Source organism: Esox lucius, chromosome 4 (assembly GCF_011004845.1).
Source record: "Esox lucius isolate fEsoLuc1 chromosome 4, fEsoLuc1.pri, whole genome shotgun sequence".
NCBI classification, from domain to species: Eukaryota; Metazoa; Chordata; class Actinopteri; order Esociformes; family Esocidae; genus Esox; species Esox lucius.
Genome location: NC_047572.1, coordinates 5886770 through 5910301, shown reverse-complemented (window position 1 = coordinate 5910301; position 23532 = coordinate 5886770). Strand labels below are relative to the sequence as shown.

General features: G+C 41.8%; 1 protein-coding gene across 1 annotated transcript in view; it reads right to left on the bottom strand.

Moving 5' to 3' along the window:
- med12 (mediator complex subunit 12) overlaps positions 1–23532 on the bottom strand; it is a 51895-nt gene that overhangs the window by 5761 nt on the left and 22602 nt on the right. Inside the window, exons 20-41 of the mRNA XM_034291792.1 lie at positions 22953–23084; positions 22315–22542; positions 19951–20095; positions 19623–19743; positions 18373–18483; positions 16125–16238; positions 15771–15934; positions 14795–14974; positions 14475–14546; positions 12843–13000; positions 12440–12601; positions 12030–12141; positions 11439–11528; positions 10431–10540; positions 9895–10030; positions 7070–7219; positions 6369–6737; positions 5608–5755; positions 4276–4490; positions 3958–4032; positions 3593–3822; positions 3060–3273 (exon numbers count right to left, since the gene is read on the bottom strand). Of these exons, the coding sequence (XP_034147683.1) occupies positions 3060–3273; positions 3593–3822; positions 3958–4032; positions 4276–4490; positions 5608–5755; positions 6369–6737; positions 7070–7219; positions 9895–10030; positions 10431–10540; positions 11439–11528; positions 12030–12141; positions 12440–12601; positions 12843–13000; positions 14475–14546; positions 14795–14974; positions 15771–15934; positions 16125–16238; positions 18373–18483; positions 19623–19743; positions 19951–20095; positions 22315–22542; positions 22953–23084 (3436 nt within the window). The remainder of the gene's footprint in view (positions 1–3059; positions 3274–3592; positions 3823–3957; positions 4033–4275; positions 4491–5607; positions 5756–6368; positions 6738–7069; positions 7220–9894; positions 10031–10430; positions 10541–11438; positions 11529–12029; positions 12142–12439; positions 12602–12842; positions 13001–14474; positions 14547–14794; positions 14975–15770; positions 15935–16124; positions 16239–18372; positions 18484–19622; positions 19744–19950; positions 20096–22314; positions 22543–22952; positions 23085–23532) is intronic.

Here is a 23532-nt window from a genome sequence, read left to right as displayed (position 1 = left end):
GGATAACCGCACCCTGGAGAGGATTGTGAAACAAAACCCATTCAAAAATGTGGGGCAGATTCACAAAGAGTGGACTGCAGCTGGAGTCAGTGCTTCAAGAACCACCACGCACAGACGTATGCAAGACATGGGTTTCAGCTGTCGCATTCCTTGTGTCAAGCCACTCTTGAACAAGACACAGCGTCAGAAGCGTCTCGCCTGGGCTAAAGACAAAAAGGACTGGACTGCTGCTGAGTTATGTTCTCTGATGAAAGTAAATTTAGCATTTCCTTTGGAAATGAAGGTCCCAGAGTCTGGAGGAAGAGAGGAGAGGCACAGAATCCACGTTGCTTGAAGTCTAGTGTAAAGTTTCCACAGTCAGTGATGGTTTGGGGTGCCATGACATCTGCTGGTGTTGATCCACTGTGTTTTCTGAGGTCCAAGGTCAACGCAGCCGTCTACCAGGAAGTTTTAGAGCACTTCATACTTCCTGCTGCTGACCAACTTTATGGAGATGCAGATTTCATTTTCCAACAGGACTTGGCACCTGCACACAGAGCCAAAGCTACCAGTACCTGGTTTAAGGACCATGGTATCCCTGTTCTTAATTGGCCAGCAAACTCGCCTGACCTTAACTATAGAAAATCTATGGGGTATTGTGAAGAAGAAGATGCGATAAGCCAGACCCAACAATGCAGAAGAGCTGAAGGCCAATATCAGAGCAACCTGGGCTCTCATAACACCTGAGCAGTGCCACAGACTGATCGACTCCATGCCACGTCACATTGCTGCAGTAATTTAGGCAAAAGGAGCCCCAACTAAGTATTGAGTGCTGTACATGCTCATACTTTTCAGTTGGCCAACATTTCTAAAAATACTTTTTTTTATTGGTCTTAAGTAATATTCAAATTTTCTGAGATACTGAATTTGGGATTTTCATTAGTTCTCAGTTATAATCATCACAATTAAAATAAATAAACATTTGAAATATATCAGTCTGTGTGTAATGAATAAATATAATATACAAGTTGAACTTTTTGAATAGAATTACTGAAATAAATACACTTTTTGATGATATTCAAATTTTATGACCAGCACCTGTACAGGCTTGAGAATCAGGAAGAGAACTGAATTAGCCAACTGATTATTACGTTTCAAAATGACTCATGGGATTTGAGCTGTTGTGCACAAACGATAAAATCATGCATACTTTTTTCATTGGAATACGATAATCTCTCCAGGAGAAAGCGGGGAAACAACCAAGTGGTACTACAGTAAGTAGCAATGGGCATCGGTGTCTTTTTGGAAACCTGGCACTTGCGACTTTGTCTAAAATTGCTGGCTCAATCCAAAAATCTATCACTAGCAAGTAGCAGTGAGATAAATAGTAATGTATTTCCTTAGTTACAGTTTTATTTTTAAATGGTGTTAGCATTCTGCTGCCAGTAGGCTATACAGTGGGGAGAACAAGTATTTGATACACTGCTGATTTTTCAGGTTTTCCTACTTACAAAGCATGTAGAGATCTGTGATTTTTATCATAGGTACACTTCAACAAAAATCCAGAAAATCACATTGTATGATTTTTAAATAATTAATTAGCATTTTACTGCATGACATAAGTATTTGATCACCTACCAACCAGTAAGAATTCCGGCTCTCACAGACCTGTCAGTTTTTCTTTAAGAAGCCCTCCTGTTCTCCACTCATTACCTGTATTAACTGCACCTGTTTGAACTCGTTACCTGTATAAAAGACACCTGTCCACACACTCAATCAAACAGACTCCAACCTCTCCACAATGGCCAAGACCAGAGAGCTGTGTAAGGACATCAGGGATAAAATTGTAGACCTGCACAAGGCTGGGATGGGCTACAGGACAATAGGCAAGCAGCTTGGTGAGAAGGCAAAAACTGTTGGCGCAATTATTAGAAAATGGAAGAAGTTCAAGATGACGGTCTATCTCCATCGGTCTGGGGCTCCATACAAGATCTCACCTCGTGGGGCATCAATGATCATGAGGAAGGTGAGGGATCAGCCCAGAACTACACGGCAGGACCTGGTCAATGACCTGAAGAGAGCTGGGACCACAGTCTCAAAGAAAACCATTAGTAACACACTACACGGTCATGGATTAATATCCTGCAGCGCACCCAAGGTCCCCCTGCTCAAGCCAGCACATGTCCAGGCCCGTCTGAAGTTTGCCAATGACCATCTGGATGATCCAGAGGAGGAATGGGAGAAGGTCATGTGGTCTGATGAGACAAAAATAGAGCTTTTTGGGCTAAACTCCCCTCGCCGTGTTTGGAGGAAGAAAAAGGATGAGTACAACCCCAAGAACACCATCCCAACCGTGAAGCATGGAGGTGGAAACATCATTCTTTGGGGATGCTTTTCTGCGATGGGGACAGGATGACTGCACTGTATTGGGGGAAGGATGGATGGGGCCCATGTATCGCGAGATCTTGGTCAACAACCTCCTTCCCTCAGTAAGAGCACTGAAGATGAGTCGTGGCTGGGTCTTCCAGCATGACAACGACCTGAAACACACAGCCAGGGCAACTAAGGAGTGGCTCCGTAAGAAGCATCTCAAGGTCCTGGAGTGGCCTAGCCAGTCTCCAGACCTGAACCCAATAGAAAAGTCCGTATTGCCCAGCGACAGCCCCGAAACATGAAGGATGGAGAAGTGGGCCAAAATCCCTGCTGCAGTGTGTGCAAACCTGGTCAAGAACTACAGGAAACGTATGATCTCTGTAATTGCAAACAAAGGTTTCTGTACCAAATATTAAGTTCTGCTTTTCTGATGTATCAAATACTTATGTCATGCAATAACATGCCAATTAATTACTTAAAAATCATGCAATGTGATTTTCTGGATTTTTTATTTTTTTTTAACAGTTGAAGAGTACCTATGATAAAAATTACAGACTTCTACATGCCTTGTAAGTGGGAAAACCTGAAAAATCGGCAGTGTATCAAATACTTGTTCTCCCAACTGTATAGCCTACTGGCAGCCCTAGCTAGCTGTAAGGGGGCTGTGAAAATATGGAGAGGATAGGAGAATGCCACATTTTATTTACATGACGATCGAGAAAGCTTACTCGTAGTGCCTGCTGTCTGAGGTACTGCTGCTGTTGCTGCTGTGCTTGTTGCTGCTGTGCCTGTTGCTGCTGTGCCTGTTGCTGCTGCTCAGCCAACATCTGGTTTGGTCTCATGCCCGGATGGACCCCCTGTGCCCCCATGTGACTCAGGCCGTGCATGATGGGAGTCTGCTGGATGGACTGATGGGGAAACCTGGAGGAGTTGGGTGGACACAGGTTCAGAAGACAAGCACATAATTGTGGCCGCCCAAATTCACTACCATATACAGTGTTGCAGACTTAGAAATGTACAGTCAAACATTTAATCCCACCACTTAAGGGAATAATCCGAACAGATTTGAATGAGTGATCTGATGATACATCGAGTTTCTAGGTAGTGATGATAAATCACTACCTTACAATATTGATCAATTAACTCATTAAAAGCCCATCATGCATGATGAGTCGATGACGGACAGCAGCCGTTCCTGCGCGAATTGGAGAGCTCATTTCAATTCTTCATTCATGCTCACCTTGGTGTGTTTTGCATGGTGTGAGTGTAGCCAGGCGCTTGCTGGTGAACGTATCCACTGGGCCTCTGCCCCATCTGCCTCAGGGAGTCCACAACGGCTGGGTTGGCCCCTGGGTGGGTACCCTGGAAGCCCTGGTTCCCATACGACGGAGGCACGATACCACCCGCCTGGGAAGGGTGCGGCTGCATCCCCATGTGTGTAGCGTAAGTGGTGTAGCCCTGAGAGATGTTCTGAGAACGGGAAGAGGGGAAAAGCTTGTAACAGAACAAATACAGAGGGAAGACATTGGTAGAACAGTGAACATCCAAAATGGACACTAGTTTATAAACAGGGTCAAAATCAGTGGACATAGAAGAAAGACTTGCCTGGATTGGCTGCATGGAGCCATATGGTTGGTTGGGCGTCATCTGCCGCATCTGTTGCCCTATTATACTATGGTTCTAAAACAAAACACAGGAACTTTCATCCTCAGATGTTCTTGAAAAGCAACAGGGTGCTATGTAAATCTGACGTTCTCCTCTCAAGTGGTGTTTAACCATGCAAACGTATGAACATAGAGAAAGCCATTTTCAAGATCCTATTCCTTAACCATGGAAATTACCTATGTAGCAAACCTCTTAAGCCTATACTCAGACGGGGGGCTTCTAGCCCCTTCCAGGGCAGTCTACACACTGCACACTCACCAGTCTGACCTGGAGCTGGTGGCGCAGCATTTGACCCTGTGGTATGTTGGGCTGGGGCTTGTAGCCTATCGGGTTATGCTTTTCCATGCCCATCATGTTGGTCATGCCACCCTGCATGCCTGGGATCATGCCTGGGTAGTTGGGCCTAGCTGGCATAATCTTGCCCATCTGATTGGTCCTGTTCGGTCTGTACGGGGTGTCCAAACCGGGACCTCCTGAAGGTCAAAGTTAAAAATGTAAGTCAGGTTCGAAATTACAAAATGTTCAACTTCTTGGGTTATCCACTCCATTTTCCACAGCTAAGTTTGTACAGGTACATCTGATCTGTGACCAGGGTCCTGATTGGTTGCTAGGGCAGTTGTTAGGGTAGGGGAGGGACACAATATTACTCTACAGCTAGGTCAAACACTAATTACTCTTTCCCGACCGCCCACACCTAGACTATATACCATTACTGACCAATTACTTTGTCAATGGCAGTTTAGAAACAACACAAATATACATTACTGAAAATAATAATTATAAAACAATTCTAGGACTACATTAACTCCTTTCTTTAGACATGCAATGATATTTAGCTAAACAATTGACCTTCCCAACCCATACCGTATAGCAATATAAACAGTCATTTAGTTAATATAAAGCCAGAAATGTTACAGAAAAGGTTGAAATACTGTAACACAAGCTTGCTAACCTAACTATCAAAAAATGCTTTGCAGAAAGTCAAGGTGTGTCAAGAAAGTGGAAATGTTCTTTGAATGTATATAATGTAAAAGTAAAAAAAAAAATACAATACAAAAAAACAAGTTACATATTTCTTGAATATATTTACATGTTGTGCTTTTGTTAATTAATTTGGGTATTTTCTTTTTGTGGAGCTTTAGCAAAACTGACTCCCAATTCCTGCCTGAATCTTTCCAATCTTTGTCCCAGAATTACTGATAACACTGTGGCGCCAATTGACAATGTACAGTAAAGACAACACCAATGTGTGTCAATAGAGCATCCTAGATGTGTAATAATGACTTATTCTTTATTAGTTTCAATGCAATTGTAGGTGTTTTAGTTATGGAATGATGGGCAAAAACAAAGCATGGTATAGATAGACCAGGCTTTGTGTTCAACACATGATCAACACGCTACACATTCACATGGTCATTAGAGGAGCACAGATGACAAAGTTTGCTTGATAGAAACTACGCTTGACTAAAACAGGGCCCATATTAATCTATCATCATAGACGTTATGACCTAGGGCCATTCATTAAGTGGTAGGAAAAACTGATCCTAAATCAGAAAACTGGTGTCGGAATATGACACTTTTGGCAATCACCTGGAGGCAGAGGCTGATTCTGGGCATACATTCCCAATTGCTGGTGGCTGTAGCTTATCCTGTTGTAGGGGTGAGTCTGGCCCATAATGATATCTGGGGGCATTCCAGTTACATATGGCACTCCACTTTGGGTACGGGGCCCATAGTCCTGGGGACAGGAAAACATGCATCTTCTTTAATCCAAAATATATGCAACACCAATATCATCCAGCTTTTGCACTTTCTGTATTAGATTAAACAAAAACATTACTTGTCCTCATGAGTTCTCAATGATTTCATTCATATGATATATGAATGAATTATACATCTACCCTAATCCTGAAAGACCTCTACACTCCAGAACTGAAAGGATCGAAAAGATATAAGCTATTGGTAAATAATGCTGTCTTGCCTTCTGATAGGCAAGAAGGAATTGCTGCCATGTTCTTTATACCTACCTAAAGATTTCTGGTCTAAAAAAATCCCAAGGGTATAGAACAGCTGTATATATTTATTTTTCAAAAGTTATAAATGTTATTTTCCACCAGAATTGTGAATACCACTGGTATACAGCAACATTCCCTAACTCTAGTTCTCCCAAAAGCAAATGTTTTTGTAGCCCAAGACAAATATTACTGATTAAACTCATTGATATTTTGATGATTATCTCAATAGTTGAATCAGGGTTGCTAATCCAGAGTAACAACAAAAATGTGTACTGGAGGGAACAGTCAAGTACTGGATTTGGTGTTTCAAAACCCGTCCTAGTGTGTTTCACTCACCTCAGTCTTGCTGGTCGATGGTGTTTTCTTCTTCTTGCCAGACTTTTTCTTGCTGGAGTCAGTCGAAACTGCAGAGACGCTCTTATCAGGCTTCACTGTCTCTGCCATCTTCTTCTCTGGCTCCTGAGGCACGGGTATAGGGGGCTCCTCCTCTTCCGGAGGCAGTGGCAGGGGCTCCAGGTAGTAGCTACGTGGCTTGGGCTTCAGGTGGGTGTGGTAAAGCAGGAAGCGCTGCTGCTCCTCGAACTTAGTCACCTTGCGGTCCACACGTACCGTGCCAAACCAGCCCCATGAGAGAGGTGCGGAGTGCTTAAGGCCCTCAAACACATCCCATGGAGAGATCTTCTGCTTTGTGGAAACTTGGAGGCCCTGAAGTGGATGGAGAAACATGGTTTTCAAAATATATACACTGCTGTTTTTGGAGAACAAAGTTGCATGATGAAATTTCATGATGAATTACAAAAGGAGTTTGCGAGATTGTAGAAACCAAAATGGAAATAGGTTAGTCTTTAGAAAATATAAATAAAAAACGTGTGATGAAAATGTTATAGTATTAAAGTGAAGAAATTCCTAGTAAATAAGTGAAAGACCAGGGATTAGGATATGCACATTTTGCAAAAAACATGCCTCAATGACAGCAAAACCATAACGCAGCCAACAACTGACAGAGGGGAAAGAAAACGTCTCAGGAGAGAACTTACCTCTTTCTCAAAGCCGGCAATCTTGTTACCCTTGGTGTCAATGAGAGAGCCCTGCGGTTCGCACGTGATGACATCACGGGTCTGCTTGGGCAGGGGGAGCAGCTGGCGCACCTTCTCCAAGCTCTCAGATTGTCGATCGCCAAGCTCCTTCTGCAAATGTACACAATAGTTGAGTAAGTAACACTGTTCTGTAGAGGAGAGAACAGCTACGCTGTACTTTACAAACAACTGGTTTCCCTGGGTGGAACGTCATTCTTATGCTTCCAATCTGAATGCCCTTCTCCTCCTCTTGCTACACATGGCGGCTTGGATTTCAACATTAGCGCCCACTTTATCAGCCAACACGCCTCACGGGTGGAAAAATGTGGTTTTATTGAACTACAAATTAAAATTACATACAGTGGGGAGAACAAGTATTTCATACACTGCCGATTTTGCAGGTTTTCCTACTTACAAAGCACATAGAAGTCTGTAATTTTTATCATATGTACACTTCAACTGTGAGAGACACAGTATGATTTTTTTTATAATTAATTTGCATTTTATTGCAGTAAATAAGTATGTATGTATCAAATACTTATGTCATGCAATAAAATGCAAATTAATTAATTAAAAATCATACAATTTGATTTTCTGGATTTTTGTTCTAGATTCCGTCACTCACAGTTGAGTACTTATGATAAAAATTACAGACTTCTACATGCTTTGTAAGTGGGAAAACCTGCAAAATCGGCAGTGTATCAAATACTTCTATACAGTTCTCCCCACTGTAGATACAATGTCACATTGAAAAGGCTTTGAAAATGCTTTTTAAAATATACATTATAATTTCAATGCCTACCTTATGCTAAATCCAAAATGAAACCCTCCCCATTCGCCTCAATTTGCCCTTGCACATAAAATGATCAAGGATGTTAATAAGACCCTCAAGTGGCCCTTTCCAGTAAGTGTGCCATGCAGCCTCTAGTGAGTGAAGTCAAGTGGAATCCCATAATGCACCAAGATTTTTCATTTATTATGACGCATGACACATTCTAAAGATGAAACGCCTGAATTCAATATTAAACACGACTCACCTAAGTTAAATATATTCTAAAACTTGTAATTTGTTTGTTGATCTATTCGTGACACTCTCTAGAACAGCGGTTTCAAACCGGTTCCACGGAGGGCCATGTGTCTGTAGGTTTTTGGGTTTTCCTTTAAATTGGTTCCCAGTTCAGACCTAAACAACCAGGTGGGGGTAGAAACAAACCAATTAGTGACCTACACTCACCTAAAGGATTATTATGAACACCATACTAATACTGTGTTTGACCCCCTTTCGCCTTCAGAACTGCCTTAATTCTACGTGGCATTGATTCAACAAGGTGCTGAAAGCATTCTTTAGAAATGTTGGCCCATATTGATAGGATAGCATCTTGCAGTTGATGGAGATATGTGGGATGCACATCCAGGGCACGAAGCTCCCGTTCCACCACATCCCAAAGATGCTCAGTTGGGTTGAGATCTGGTGACTGTGGGGGCCATTTCAGTACAGTGAACTCATTGTCATGTTCCAGAAACCAATTTGAAATGATTCGAGCTTTGTGACATGGTGCATTACATGGTGGTCATAAAGGGATGGACATGGTCAGAAACAATGCTCAGGTAGGCCATGGCATTTAAACAATGCCCAATTGGCACTAAGGGGCCTAAAGTGTGCCAAGAAAACATCCCCCACACCATTACACCACCACCACCAGCCTACACAGTGGTAACCAGGCATGATGGATCCATGTTCTCATTCTGTTTACGCCAAATTCTGACTCTACCATCTGAATGTCTCAACAGAAATCGAGACTCATCAGACCAGGCAACATTCTTCCAGTCTTCAACTGTCCAATTTTGGTGAGCTCGTGCAAATTGTAGCCTCTTTTTTCTATTTGTAGTGGAGATGAGTGGTACCCTGTGGGGTCTTCTGCTGTTGTAGCCCATCCGCCTCAAGGTTGTGCGTGTTGTGGCTTCACAAATGCTTTGCTGCATACCTCGGTTGTAACGAGTGGTTATTTCAGTCAAAGTTGCTCTTCTATCAGCTTGAATCAGTCGGCCCATTCTCCTCTGACCTCTAGCATCAACAAGGCATTTTCGCCCACAGGACTGCCGCATACTGGATGTTTTTCCCTTTTCACACCATTCTTTGTAAACCCTAGAAATGGTTGTGCCTGAAAATCCCAGTAACTGAGCAGATTTTGAAATACTCAGACCGGCCCGTCTGGCACCAACAACCATGCCACGCTCAAAATTGCTTAAATCACCTTTCTTTCCCATTCTGACATTCAGTTTGGAGTTCAGGAGATTGTCTTGACCAGGACCACACCCCTAAATGCATTGAAGCAACTGCCATGTGATTGGTTGATTAGATAATTGCATTGATGAGAAATTGAACAGGTGTTCCTAATAATCCTTTAGGTGAGTGTAATTAGTCAATTTAGTACAAGGTGAGAGCGAAAACCTGCAGACACTCGGCCCTCCGTGGAACCGGTTTGAGACCTCTGCTCTAGAAGTAAGCAGTAACAATGGAAGGCACTGTGGTCAAGTGGGTAAGGGCAAGGAGCTGGTTAGGGATACATTGTTAATCTGGCATAAAAATATGTGTCCAATATTAGTGCTCATCCCTACAGTACTCTATATACACCCATGGAATTTTAGACCATATTAAACAGTTACTGAACCAACATATTGGGCAAAGATATAGCATCTGTATCAATGAGCTGTGGCCGGATTCAAACCCATGCTGAACATTCATCATTATCTCTGGACCAGCTAGGCAACCAGTGGGACCTTACCCGGAGCTTCTTGACCAGGTTCATGTAAGCCCTCTTGTTCTCCTCCATGCTGCCCTGAGAGATGCTGGACATATCAGCTGCCAACGTGCCATTTATCAGCACACTTAGCATGTCGAGTACTGTAGTGAAAAGCTCACTAAGTGAAAGGGAGAGAGGAAGGAAAACTATTTAGTGCAGGGTTTTATCTTCATTATAACAAAGTAGTTACACTGAGTTTATTTCTTATGCCTTAATGCCTTTTTGACTTCATGTAACAGGGACGAACATTTCCCCAAAAATTTGTTTAATCAGAAAGATTTAGGCATTTTCTTAGCTTAAGCTTAAAACTTACTATTGGGATGAGGGCTGAACTTAGACAACACCAGTTAGGGTTAGGCTTTAGGGCTAACTGAACTTTAGGCGTAAATGTTGCAGTTAGAGTTAGGTTGAAGTTAGGGGAAGGTTAAGTGTTAGGATAAGTAAAAGCAGGATTTCTTTAAGGCCTATAAACTTTGGCATTATTTGGTAATTCAAATAACTAAGTAGAGATGACTCACTTGTTAGACTGCATGTCTACTGTGCCACTGCTGATTATGTCGAGGAGTAACACCGCCCACTCAGTGGTCTGTTGCGTGCTGCGCTGCACTGTATCAAACATCCCACCCACCTGAAAACAGAAAAAAAGAAACATTACAATTCAGGGTTGCATTTCTATCTCCCATTTCTCATGTTTGTCAACTCTCAATTTATGATGTCCATTTTGCAATTTTGACCTTCCCAGCAGGTTTGGGAGAGTTCAAGATCGGATGTGTTTTTTCAGATTAACAAATTTCCAAGCTGTGCTGCTTATCATACTACTTGCTCAACCAAGAATGATACCACAATAATGCAGCAGTACTGGTAGACAGTTGCTTATACTGCTGCATCATTCAGGACAAAGCATCCAATAATCTCTTTGTGATTATTCATGAACATATCTGAAATGTCTACAAAGGCCCAAGGAAAATATTTATAGCTTCTACTTATTTGTTACTCCGTCTTTAACCTTCAGATTACAGTGGTCTGTAAATGTAAATTAGTGAGTAATTGTTTTCATAGTCAGTCAAAAATAACTAGTGATGCGTCTTTAGGAGGCACTGTGATTTTATGCCTCAGTTACGTACTCACAATGTTCCCTGATGATGCATTGAGTAAAAGTCTGCTCCATGTCAGCCAAAGAGCCATTAACTACAGTTGCAAGTTCACAGTTATGTTGTCATTATATCTACTCCTCTACCGTAGCCTGTAATGTATTTTTTTTTTTACAAATAATTTGTTGAGTTGATCATACGTAACAGCAAAATCCATAAATCTAATGAAAGCGTGTCATTTGCCATTCACACTGTTGAATTACTGCTGTGAGTGCATTCCTCTTCGGTTGTATTTTTGCTACACTACTGGCACTCTCCTGAAATAAACTTCACAACTCATTTTGTAGTACCACGTTAAGTGTGTGACTACTTTCGCAGACTTAGATTTAGGGTTTCACAATGAAGAAAATGATGGTGATGAAGCAGAATCCTTACCAGATTAAGCCGCAGCTTTAGCGCCTCATGCATCATCTGCTTGGCTTTGCAGTCATCCTGATACTGGTCCTCCCGCCAGTTAGTCACAATCTGGAACATGGAAAAAGCAGCCATTAGAATTAGTGATGGAATTTCCTGATTTCAGGGGCAATGCCACTTGTCCTTTTAAGGTGGTGCCCAATTTGCCAGGGCTTCAAAGCATCAAGCAAAATAGATTAAAAAAAAAATATTACAAAAAGAGCAATTAGTAGAAAAGTTATTTCAAAAAGTTTGTGTGTAGCCCAAACGCATTGGTGACAATTATGCATTACCATATAATACCTGTATTACAAGTAAGAAGCAATTTGGTATATTGCTCAATTGAGACACAAATGTTCTGCAGGCACTTTAAGGGCAGAAGGTTACCTTGGTAACAGAGCTACAGTACTACAGATGTCGGGAAATATTTCAACACTGGCTAGCTTTAAATTCTCACAGACGCAGCAAGTGATGGAAAAAGTACCCCTGGACCTCCCTAGCACCCGCTGCTAATGTAGAATCCTGAAAGAAACACGGATGTGAGATGGTATAAGAGACTGAGTTGGGCCTTACCTGCTGCACTTGGCTATAGAGGGACGTAAGAAGGCCCTCCCTCTGTTCATCTTGGCCTTTTAGACAGGTCAGCACCAGAGATAGAAACGGCTGCTGGCTCAGTAGAGACATACTGGAAAACGACAAGTGAAAAAAACATACACCATCAATTAAATGGTTTTATATAAAAAGTGTTATTTAAGGAAATCCAACATTGGATTTCTTGAGCAGAACAGAGTATTGTACTTTCTGGATGAAAGTTTGAGTATGTTGATATAATCTGCTTAATTTACATCCCATAAAGACCCAGTATTTGACACAGACTATAACAGGATGTTCTAACAAAATGAGCCAGTCTTTGCTGCATGTTAATGAAAATTTACATCAAAAGCAACAGAAAAATTGGGTTCTTCAGGGGTGAGTTATCTGACCTTTTCTGTTTCTGACGGTCCCTCTCCTTGCGTGAGGAGGATCCCAGATGCTGGCCCTTCTCCAGCTCCTCCCCAGCTGCCTTCAGAACGTGGCCTTGAACCGAGGTGGGCAGCTTGGCTATCAGTGGAGCCACAAGCCACACACCTGATCGCTCAGATGAACTATGGGTACACAAACAAAAAGCAAAGGATGAAGGTGGTACCAAATAAAATATGAACAAATAGATTAAATAATTTCTTTAATAAAATGCCCCAAATATTATTGCCTATTATATCCCTCCCACAGTATAAAGAACAGTGAGAATCACTGTTATTTGCTAATACTGTTTAACCATGTGAAATTTTAATTTACTCAGCATTTGTCTGAGTATTTGTTGAGAGACTAGAATGTTCTCTCACACACCTGAGCACTGGTTTCGTCTTGCTAGCATTGCTGTTGGAGGCAGATCCTCCGGCACCTGCCGACCCATTCCCTGAGATATTGTTAGAGTTCAACTCAGCTGACTTCTGAAAAACCTCAATGGTGGCTTTGGCGATGTTCTCCAGTAGAGAGTACAGCTCCTGCAGGGAGACACAAAGAAGACCATTTCATTTAATTATAATCACTGGAGAAGCCATTAATGTTATCACGTAAGCCCCTATTATTCCTGCTAAACGCAATCAAATGAATTCAAGGCTCCTTCAGGAGCATTAGAGCGGTATTGCACTCAAACCAAAATTATACTGAGGAATAAAAGTTATTGGAAACAAAAAACCAGGCAGCCAGCCCACAATAGAACGGGTTGCCCTCTTGAGATTCTAACCTGGATCACCCACGTGAAAGGCTGTGTCATTAACCACTACACCACGGAGCTGTACATTTCCCTGGTGTCAGTATAGCCTCATGTCTATTCTCAACAAATCCTCTCATGCCATTGGCCTTTTTAACAGTTAATTGGCCATTCGCAAATGACATTGATACAGTTTAAACTGACTAATGTTTCTTACTAAGTTTACCTCCACCACAAATAGCGTCTATGTATGGCGTTTGCCACTGGCCATTTTAACAGCGTATAATGCCAGTAATAAGCTTTACCGGTATCAACTAACTTTCTGGAATAATCATAAGTATTGAGCAATTGCTAGCGAGTCTGACAAAGCTATTTCATTTCATGGCATAAGAACATATTTTTTTCTTTCATTTGTGAATGACATTGATACAATAACTATAAATGAAAGTGACGATAAATTACTTTTTCATTAAGTGAAAAGACGAGAGAATCGTAGAATCTACCAGAAATAATAAATGTAGTTGCTCTCAATAGATTCGAACTTGGGTCTTCCACATGAGTGGTACTGTCTTTAACCACTATGCCACTGCATTACACGTTTCAACAGTCGCAAGACTCCATTGAGGATTGTGTTTTACCTCCACCACAGCATCTATGAATTGTATTGCTTTTGCCACTGGCGGTTTTAACAGCTTAGTAGCCAGTAATGGGCTTACTAGTATCTACTAACGTCCTAGGAATAATCATAAGAATTGAGCAATTGCTAGCGAGACTGAAGATAAACTTTTCCATGGCAGAAACAGTCACAATATAACCGCATACAGTTTCAGTTAAGGCTAACTATAAAGTAACTACTGTATGTTGTAGCCAGCAAATGTGTTTGTCTATCCTGACCCAAAACAAATGCAAGAATGCGTACTTGGAAAATCCACCAGAAACAGTCGCAATATAAACGTAAAATTGTTTTCTTTCAGGCTTACCATAATGTAGATACTGATGGTTTTAGCCAGCAAAGTTTTCGTCTATACGGAATAATTCATACTGCTTACTTCGCTTCGCCTGCTAGGAGCTATGAACTCGGGACCTATAGTTCACAGGTCCTCTAACCACTACTCTATTTAACAAGGGGTACTCAGTCAGCCAGTCAACTCACTCACCAAGAGACATTCGCAAAAATATAAAAAATTATGCTAGTGTGCCTGAAAGGCAGTGCTGTCTGTGTTTTAACAGCCTTCCAGCCACCAAAGTTCTCTGTGCTTACTTACGTTGTTAGTGCTCTGCTTGATCATCAACTGGAGCTCCAGGGATGACTGTCTCATTGTCCACTGGTCCATGTTCTAAAGAACAGAGGACAACACAATTTTTAAATCCTTCAAAAATCCCAAAGCCACAAACTGGGCAGAGAGAGACAACACTGCTAAGCAGCGCTTAAGTGAGCAGATAGCAGGAATGTCATTTAGATGACTGACAGTTCACGTACCCTTATGTTGGGTTCAAAGAAAGTTCACGCACAAGGGATTCTATTTCCTTAGAAATTTCAGGATTTACTGACAGAAACAATAAATTAGTGTTTGAGTTTGCTTACCTGGAGGATGCGTTTGATGCGCTGCCTCTGGGGGTTGTCCCCCTCCTCACTGTCCAGCTGACGGTGGGGATAACAGATGAGCTGGAGCAGCCGCTGGGCTTGGATGTTGACCAGCACTGGGTCTTGCAGGGCACTGCTGTCCTCCGACAGTGACTTGAGACACCGCTCACCCACCCATTCCTGATGGGGGGGTTAGCAAACAGTAGGAAAATTATGTTGTAGGAGCCTCTCCAAAATCCTCAAGTATGTAGAGCAGGTGTATGACATAAGTACAACCTCTACATGTCTCTTAGCACAACCTTTACAGGTCAAATGCACTTAGCCACAGTGCATTGCCATTAAGAGAGTCAGGGTCAATTCCATTTAAACTCAGGAAGTGAACAGAGGTTCCAGTTGCTTTTCAGTGAAGAACACTGCAATTTAATTTTAATTCCTGAAATGATGGAGTGAAACAGGAATTATATATACTGTACAGCTCTATCACATTAGGAGAAACCAGGTTAGGTTCTCAGTGCAGGTCTGCTGGATCTGACTTGAAGTTACTTTTGGTAGCAGAGAGACCTTACTGGGAGCAGATTAAAAGAACTGATGTGGCAATTTATATTTTTGATCATTAATCTTCTTATATAGACATTTTTGCCCAGATGAAATAAATAATCTGATTGGTTGCCTAATTAAAAAGGGCAAAGCTTACATTACAAACTGGCTGAATGATCTGAGGCATGCTTAACTTTCCTCATTCCAACATCCATTTAAACAGGATTTGGGAGGCAAGCCCCCCCCCACATCTTCGGGGCAGATCTGCTTCCAGAAAAAAGGTTAATGAAGAAAAAAAGCCTATGAGAAGGCTTGTTTACCACTAATATGATTGTACTACTCGACACCTGGACATGAATGCATTAGGTGTTTGAGGGATAAAAAAAAAAAAAAAAAATCCAAAAATGTGACCCTCATGTGGCCTTTCACATGTTCTTACCTGCTGGCAGATGCTCTTCAGCACATATTTGGCATACACGTCCAAACTGGCCGTTTCTATAGAGACAGTGCGTCCGCCAGACTTCTTGGAACCGGTGTCTTCGTCTGCAATGTCATCGAGACCGGCAGGGTGAGAGAAGCCAGAGCCTTTCAGTTCTGCATCACCTGGAGAAATTAAGAGAGCAGTTTACTATCTATCCCTTCTGTGTCCTGTGGTCTCACTATGGACCAGATGTAACAGATATGCAAAGGTAAAAACTAAACAAAAATGTAATAGAAAATATCTATTGACTTTCAATTTTCCAAGAGGACAACTTTAAGGTCAAAATATTATCATATTACTGAGAGTATTCACCCAGCATAAAGACAGCCTTTAGAACAGCAAAGACAGCTCCGACCACTATGCTGTTCTGCGATGCAGCCAGAAGGTGGCGATCACACGAAGATCGGATCCCAACCGGAGATTTATCTGGAAAATATGAAATCATGTCACTTTTTTGGTTATATGTGAATTTTACCCCGTTGTCCATCCAGTACTAATTTTATGATGATCATTAATGACGACGCAGGGTCCATCGCTAACTTTTTTTCCCATTGGCCCTATCGGGCCTGTTTGTCTGAAATCTACAGTCTTGTACTATTTTTATTGGCCTGCACTGAATAAATTCGTTTTTAAATTTGGCTACGCGTCACATCATTCATTCAGAGCAGGCAGATGTTCATTGGTGCAGCCGTGGGGTTGTCAACAGCCCGTTTGGCCGCTATACAAGCTGCAGGGACTTAAGAGCAAGTTTTTGGTAGTTGTTCGTTCCCTTAATAAACGACCAAGCCTTACCGGCTTTCATTGGGAACACACAACATGAACGGCAATACGTGTCCCTTGTCATTATCGTTTGCAACCCATGGAACCTGTTCTTTCCACGAAAACTAAAATAAGCACCTCGTACGACTGTCTTTGTCTAATGGCCCGATGTTAGGTCATACTGGCTCCGGACCAGCAGGGCATCCTTAAAGTTGAACCCTGGATGGCGGTCATGCCTCGTCTTAGCTAGTCCCAGCGGGTTCCACCCCAACATGCTCTGTTAAGTGTATCCTGCCAAGTCATTTTGCTTCTAATCTCACTTCTGGCTCAAACAGGATTGTGCAGGTTAAGACGACACTTTACAACATCCAACCACTTCAGAAGGTGCTGAGCCAATCCGCACCACCCTCTACACAAGTCGGTGTACGTTTGACAATAACAACTGAAATTGCCCAAAAAGTATCGAGAGCCTTTGAAAACGTAATTCACAATAAAGGGAAAAAAAATCACCGGACCGGGGTGGTGGTTCCCCTGTTCAAAAAGGGGGACCAGAGGGTGTGTGCCAATTACAGGGGTATCACACTTCTCAGCCACCCTGGGAAAGTCTACTCAAAGGTAATGGAAAGGAGGGTTCGGCAGATAGTCGAACCTCAGATTGAAGAGGAACAATGCGGATTCCGTCCTGGTCGCGGAACAACCGACCAGCTCTTTACTCTTGCAAGGATCCTGGAGGGGGCCTGGGAATATGCCCATCCAGTCTACATGTGTTTTGTGGATCTGGAGATGGCGTATGACCGGGTCCCCCGGGAGATACTGTGGGAGGTGCTGCGGGAGTATGGGGTGAGGAGGTCCCTTCTGAGGGCTATCCAATCCCTGTAAGTCCAAAGTGTTCGGGTTCTCTGTAGTAAATCGGACTCGTTCCAGCTGGGGGTTGGCCTCCACCATGGCTGCCCTTTGTCACCAATCCTGTTTGTAACTTTTATGGACAGGATATCGAGGCATAGTCGGGGTGGGGAGGTGCAGTTTGGTGGGCTGGGGATCTCATCGCTGCTTTTTGCAGATGATGTGGTCCTGATGGCATTAACGGTCTGTGACCTTCAGCACTCACTGGACCGGTTCGCAGCCGAGTGCGAAGCGGTTGGGATGAGGATTAGCACCTCTAAATCTGAGGCCATGGTTCTCAGCAGGAAACTGATGGAGTGCCTCCTCCGGGTAGGGAATGAGGCATTACCCCAAGTAAAGGAGTTCAAGTATCTCATGGTCTTGTTCGCGAGTGAGGGGACAATGGAGCGGGAGATTGGCCGGAGAATCGGAACAGCTGGGGCAGTATTGCATTCGCTTTACCGCACCGTTGTGACGAAAAGAGAGCTGAGCCAGAAGGCAAAGCTCTCAATATACCGGTAAATTTTCCTTCCTACCCTCACCTATGAGGGCTGGGTCATGACCAAAAGAACAAGATCACGAGTGCAAGCGGCTGAAATGGGTGGCTGGCTTCTCCCTTAGTGATAGGGTGAGCCGCTGCCCCTTTGCATCGAAAGGAGCCAGCTGAGGTGGTTCAGGCATCTGGTAAGGATGCCCCCAGGACGTCTCCCTAGGGAGGTGTTCCAGGCACGTCCAGCTTACCATAGATTATATTTCGACACTGGCCTGGGAACGCCTCAGGATCCCCCAGTCAGAGCTGGCAAATGTGGCTCGGGAAAGGGAAGTTTGGGGTCCCCTGCTGGAGCTGCTGCCCCCGCGACCCGATATTGGATGAACATGAGAGAGGAAAAAAAAAATCTATACTTTGCTGTATGTTTACCTGACTTGGCCCCATCCTGTGGGCAGGGGTTACGCTGAGGAGTCTTAAAGAGATGCAGCAGAATCCTGCATGTCAGACGGGCTCCAGGCTCAGAATCCTGCTCACTGCAGGCTGGGGGAAAACAGAGAAACAGGTTAGGATGGCATTACCGATCCCTTCAGCCATTGCAAAAGCCACTCTTTGCCGTGTCCACAGAAAGCAGGATACAGATTATACATAGGAACAACTCATGTCTGACAAAAGCATACAATTACTGAAAAAAATCTCTTAAAAAATTAATTTTTGTATATATACACAGTAATATATATAGATTCTCAGCTGATGGTCTGCAGCTCTGCTCTACGACTGAATTTAGTCACAGCTACTGATAAGCTTACATGCTTTTATACATACTGTACTTACCAGTTTAAGTTACCATTATATTTAAGACAAACAGGGGATAGACACGCACACATTCATGGAATTTCAGGTTAATGATTATTGTTCAGATAAATTAATTGGGTTACTATATGTTAACATTAGTATGGCAAAGAAAAATATACATCACATTAGCTTTTATTCCAAATACATTTTCCAACCAGGAGATGTCCTAGTAAGCTTGCTAGTGTGCCATAGCCATATCATGTTGTTTTGTTGTTTTTAGGTCATGACAGACATGTTATTTTCATGGTGGTTTTCATCTGCTCTACAGTTATAGTGCCAGCCTTGGTTTCCAAGTACCAAACTATTTTTTTTAGTTGGGCTGCGAAAGAGCGTCAGCAAACAAGCTTTTAACACTAGGAGGAGGAGGAATGAGGGGGTCTGGCAGCATCTTTGGTTACTAACACCCACGGGGGACTTTGAAAGCAGACTGAACTGGGCCTTTCTGACCACACACACAGATATATTACAGAGTGGGATCAGACATTCAGAACAGACAGAAATAATGCATTAGGGAGCTGGTCTTCCTTCAAAGCATGGCAGGCGAACGGGGCCCCTGTGTACCGTTAACTTATTCATAACAGGACCTGTTCACAGGGTAGCTTAGATTAAATATAGATTGTGTAGAGAAACTGGAACCTGTGAATTTGACAGTGAATGGTCTCAAATGAAAGTGTTAGGGCATATCGTTTGAAGAAGGTTTTTCGACTGAAACCGAAAAAGGGTATTTTTGCGGTTGGACAAGTCCAGGTGGCCCCTTGCGGTTTCTGCCCATTCTCTTCAGTTAAATAGGAGACCTTCAATGACACTGAGAAACAGGGGCTTCCTACCAGCGTTGAGGAGGGAGGGGATGGCAACACAGCGGACCAGGTCTTCCAGGAGAAGACACTGGCGGGCGATGAGGATAGCTACAAAGGTAGCTAGGGAGTCATGGAAGGAGAGATCGCTGACCTGAAAGAAGAAAGAAGCCCACAGTCGATTTGAAATGCTAATAATACAATACATAGTGGGTGTAAAGAGTAGTTGCTAGACTACTACTGTGCATGCTCCCCTCCGACCCAGACTCTTACAGTCAGAGTAAGAAATGTATTGGTGTAGGGGAGAAGAGGTGAAAGGCTAATGTAAGGTGTGTGTGCACACTTGTGTAAACACACTCACGTCCACGTTGCACAGCAGGTCGTTGAAGCCACAGTTGCCATTGTTGGAGGAGCAGCAGAGAGCCTTAAGTACACCAAGCCACTCAGCACTCAAAGAGCGACAGTAAGCAGTCAGCTCAGCACACAGGATTCCAACTTCATTCACCCTGCACAGGCAGATACACAGAAATTAAACTGAGAATAGAATTGATTTATTGCAGACTGTAATGTAACTCTGTTAGTCCATATATTCTATATATTAAGTGTAGTTTCATTTGGAAAGCATAGCTTTAAGTGACTGTATGGCCAGAAAACATTAACACAGATGTTAGCTAAAGTAGGGCAATCATCTGTCACGGGACATGGGACAATGCGTGTTTTTTGATGACGTATATAGTTCATTTGCAATTTTATTAATGGAAAAGCTTGTAACAATAATCTGAAATAAATCAATTGTTATAAAATACCAATGACTTGACAGGCCTATACATTAGGTTATTTGCTGCTTTTATGGCATTTCTGAATCTGAATGTCTCAAGAGTAGGGATGGGACGATATGAGAATTTCATGCTGCAATTATCCTGGCCCAAATTCTCTCGATTTTATCCCGATTAATAACAATCCCAATAACAACTCAGGTTTCTAGCTCAAAACGGGTGATCAGATATACTTCCATTACATAAATATTGTTCTTGGGCATTTAAAAAGCCATTACAATAAAATAATACCAAAGAAGGTTTTTAATAATCAACTAATAATATGTAAATCTCTAAATGTATATGGTAGCCAGCTTCATTGACAATACATGGCAGAGGATGTTTAGTGCCATTTAGAATTGCCATTTGTACTGCATTTGCCTTCATTGCAAATCTATACGTTGCACATCTGTATGTAACATCTGTAACATACATTAAACTTAATACAATAGTAGTAATTGCACTTGTTGCATGACAAAGTTGAATCCAAACAAAAAAAATCAGGAACAGTTCAGTGACTGGAAAGAGATTTTTCAAGTCACTTATCTGAGGATCAGGTGTGAAAATAGATTTCATTTCTTACCGGTACTGACCTATGGGGACATGCACTTCCGTGTGCATTTTATGTGCCTTATTAGCTAAGGATAAGCCTATTTGATGTGTCGATTCTTTACAATAACTTTATAATTCATGATAACAGCTCCCCGTTATGTTGTGCGCATCTTGTATTGTGCAGATCATGCAGATAATCAATGCTATATGGGCCCAAGCAAAGGATATTCTATTTGTCTTCTGTCACTTTCAGTTGGAAAGCGTTAACAATTGGTCTACATAAAAAATAAATTACAATTAGAAAATCGAAAGAGAGTTATATGTATAATAATATATATCCTACTAATATTTTCTACAATTTGCAGTTTGTTAACAGGTTTTTTCTGATTGCATCTCTCGTAGCTGCATGTCTTCTAGGATAAATATAATTGGTTTGTATGAGCTCAACATTGCTGACAACTGCTCATTTTCCACAGTAATAGAATGGACAGTTATTTGTATGTAGCGGGAAGTTGAGACGTGATCAGAAGCTTTTTTGTAGACTACTAAGCGTAGTGGTTAGACTAGAACTGTTGTAATAGAATTGGAAAACTATTTTATTCTTTACATCATTACAATACAAAACCAACTCATGACTATATTTAAGATTTTAATTTAGATGTTTAATTTCAATATTCATTTATTTACGCTAGCAGAGCCATTCAGCTTCATTGACCATACATTGCAGAGTATGTTTGGTGGCGTAGTACAAGGTGAGATGAGATGTGCGCTCTACTTGTAAAATAAAACAATCAGTCAAGGAAACTTCAGCGACGGGCAGAACTTTTTCAAGTCATTAATGTGAGGATTATCCCGATTGACGATTATCCCGATTATGGAACTTCTCCATGATTTCATAATTGTGAGCATTATCCATCGCTATTAGTAATAAAATCGTCTATCGTCTCATCCCAACTCATGAGTAAAAGTATATCTAGCCTAATTGTTTACACTAAACGTTATTGAGGTTGTTAACTATATTTAACAAAAATGTATTGCATAACATATTATAATATACATACATTTCCCCCCCCAATTTAGTACCCCTCTTTTGGGAATGCTGACAAACATCCCTACTGTTAATCAGCTTGAAAATATTATATGAATCTAATGTGTAATTGACAGATTTTTATTTTTTTTTTAAACAAAAGATTATTTTATCCAGAAACATCCATGCCACAATTCATAGCACCCATGTAAATCTTCCAATCGAACTGATGTTTATTCCGTTTAAGGAATACGGCCTAAAGATTGACACCCCAGTTATAGAGATTTTTGAATTTTTTAAATGCATCATTTTACTATTAAACATAGCTTGCCTCTCTGGGTCCCGATGGTCGACACACACATCCATTAGCACGTTGCAGACAAAGCTGTAGCGGTTGGCTGGACTGTCATTGAGGATCTTGCCCACCATGCTGTGGTTAAAGTTGTTAGCCGATGGGTTGGCGATGGCCTCCATCATGAACACAGGGTCCCAGAGCATGTTGGAGTCTGATGGGTCGATGTTGCAGTAGATGGAGTTTTTCACTTTAGAGCAGAACTCACTGGAACAGGGGACATTATTTTTTTGGTCATTAATGGCTAAAGAGCAACCTAGTTCTGGTTTCTTAGCAAACCTAAACATTTTTATATTTTGTGAATTGAAATACAAAAACAGATGGTTCCCCATGTTAGCGATGGATGATATGGACATTAAATCCATTTGGCAACAGATTTCTATGATAATGATAAATAGAACAATTTGCTATAACATTTCATGTGCCACGGTTTACTAACAGTTTAATGAATGTGGCAATCAGTTGTCCCATTTACAATCACCCAGATTAGAAAAGATTCAATTTCACACTTGTAATCTAATTATTATTATAAATATTATCATCAGAATGTCTGCAATAGGAGGTTTTTTATCTGGCTGATTTTGGGCTGATTGTCCTCGTCTCTGCAGATGCTTTACCTGAAGATCTCTCCAAATTTGCTCTTGAGGTGACTGCAGGAGGTGTAGAGGTCATATAAGTAGGCCAGGATGCAGCGCTCGGCTGAAGAGCAGTCGGCAGGATTCACCCCTGACTTCACCACGATACGCAACCTGGTAAATGAACAGTATTGAAACCCGTTGCAAGTGCAAGAAAGCTACCCGTTTTAAATTATTAAATTATTTTGAGCAAATTTGTGCCCATGATAAAATGAACAGACCTGACCAGACCTGGCCCAAATACATGTAAAAATCTTTCATCATTATAAGCAAATTTGCATATTAATAAAGAACAACCAATATTACTTTTTAGGCCGCTGATACCAATTTATTAAGATAAGGTAGCCAATGAACGACACTTAGTAAAAAGTAATTACATGTAACAACTACACACATTCTTTCCATTCTTGACGGAATCTGCCCATAGTGAGAACACAGACAAATATGCGGTTTCCTTGAACTATTGTCACACTTTCAACTGCACATTTACTTGTAAAATTGTGGCTGGTCTGTTTAGCAGATGCTAGCAGATAAACCGGAAATGTAATGGCTGGCTGTCGGA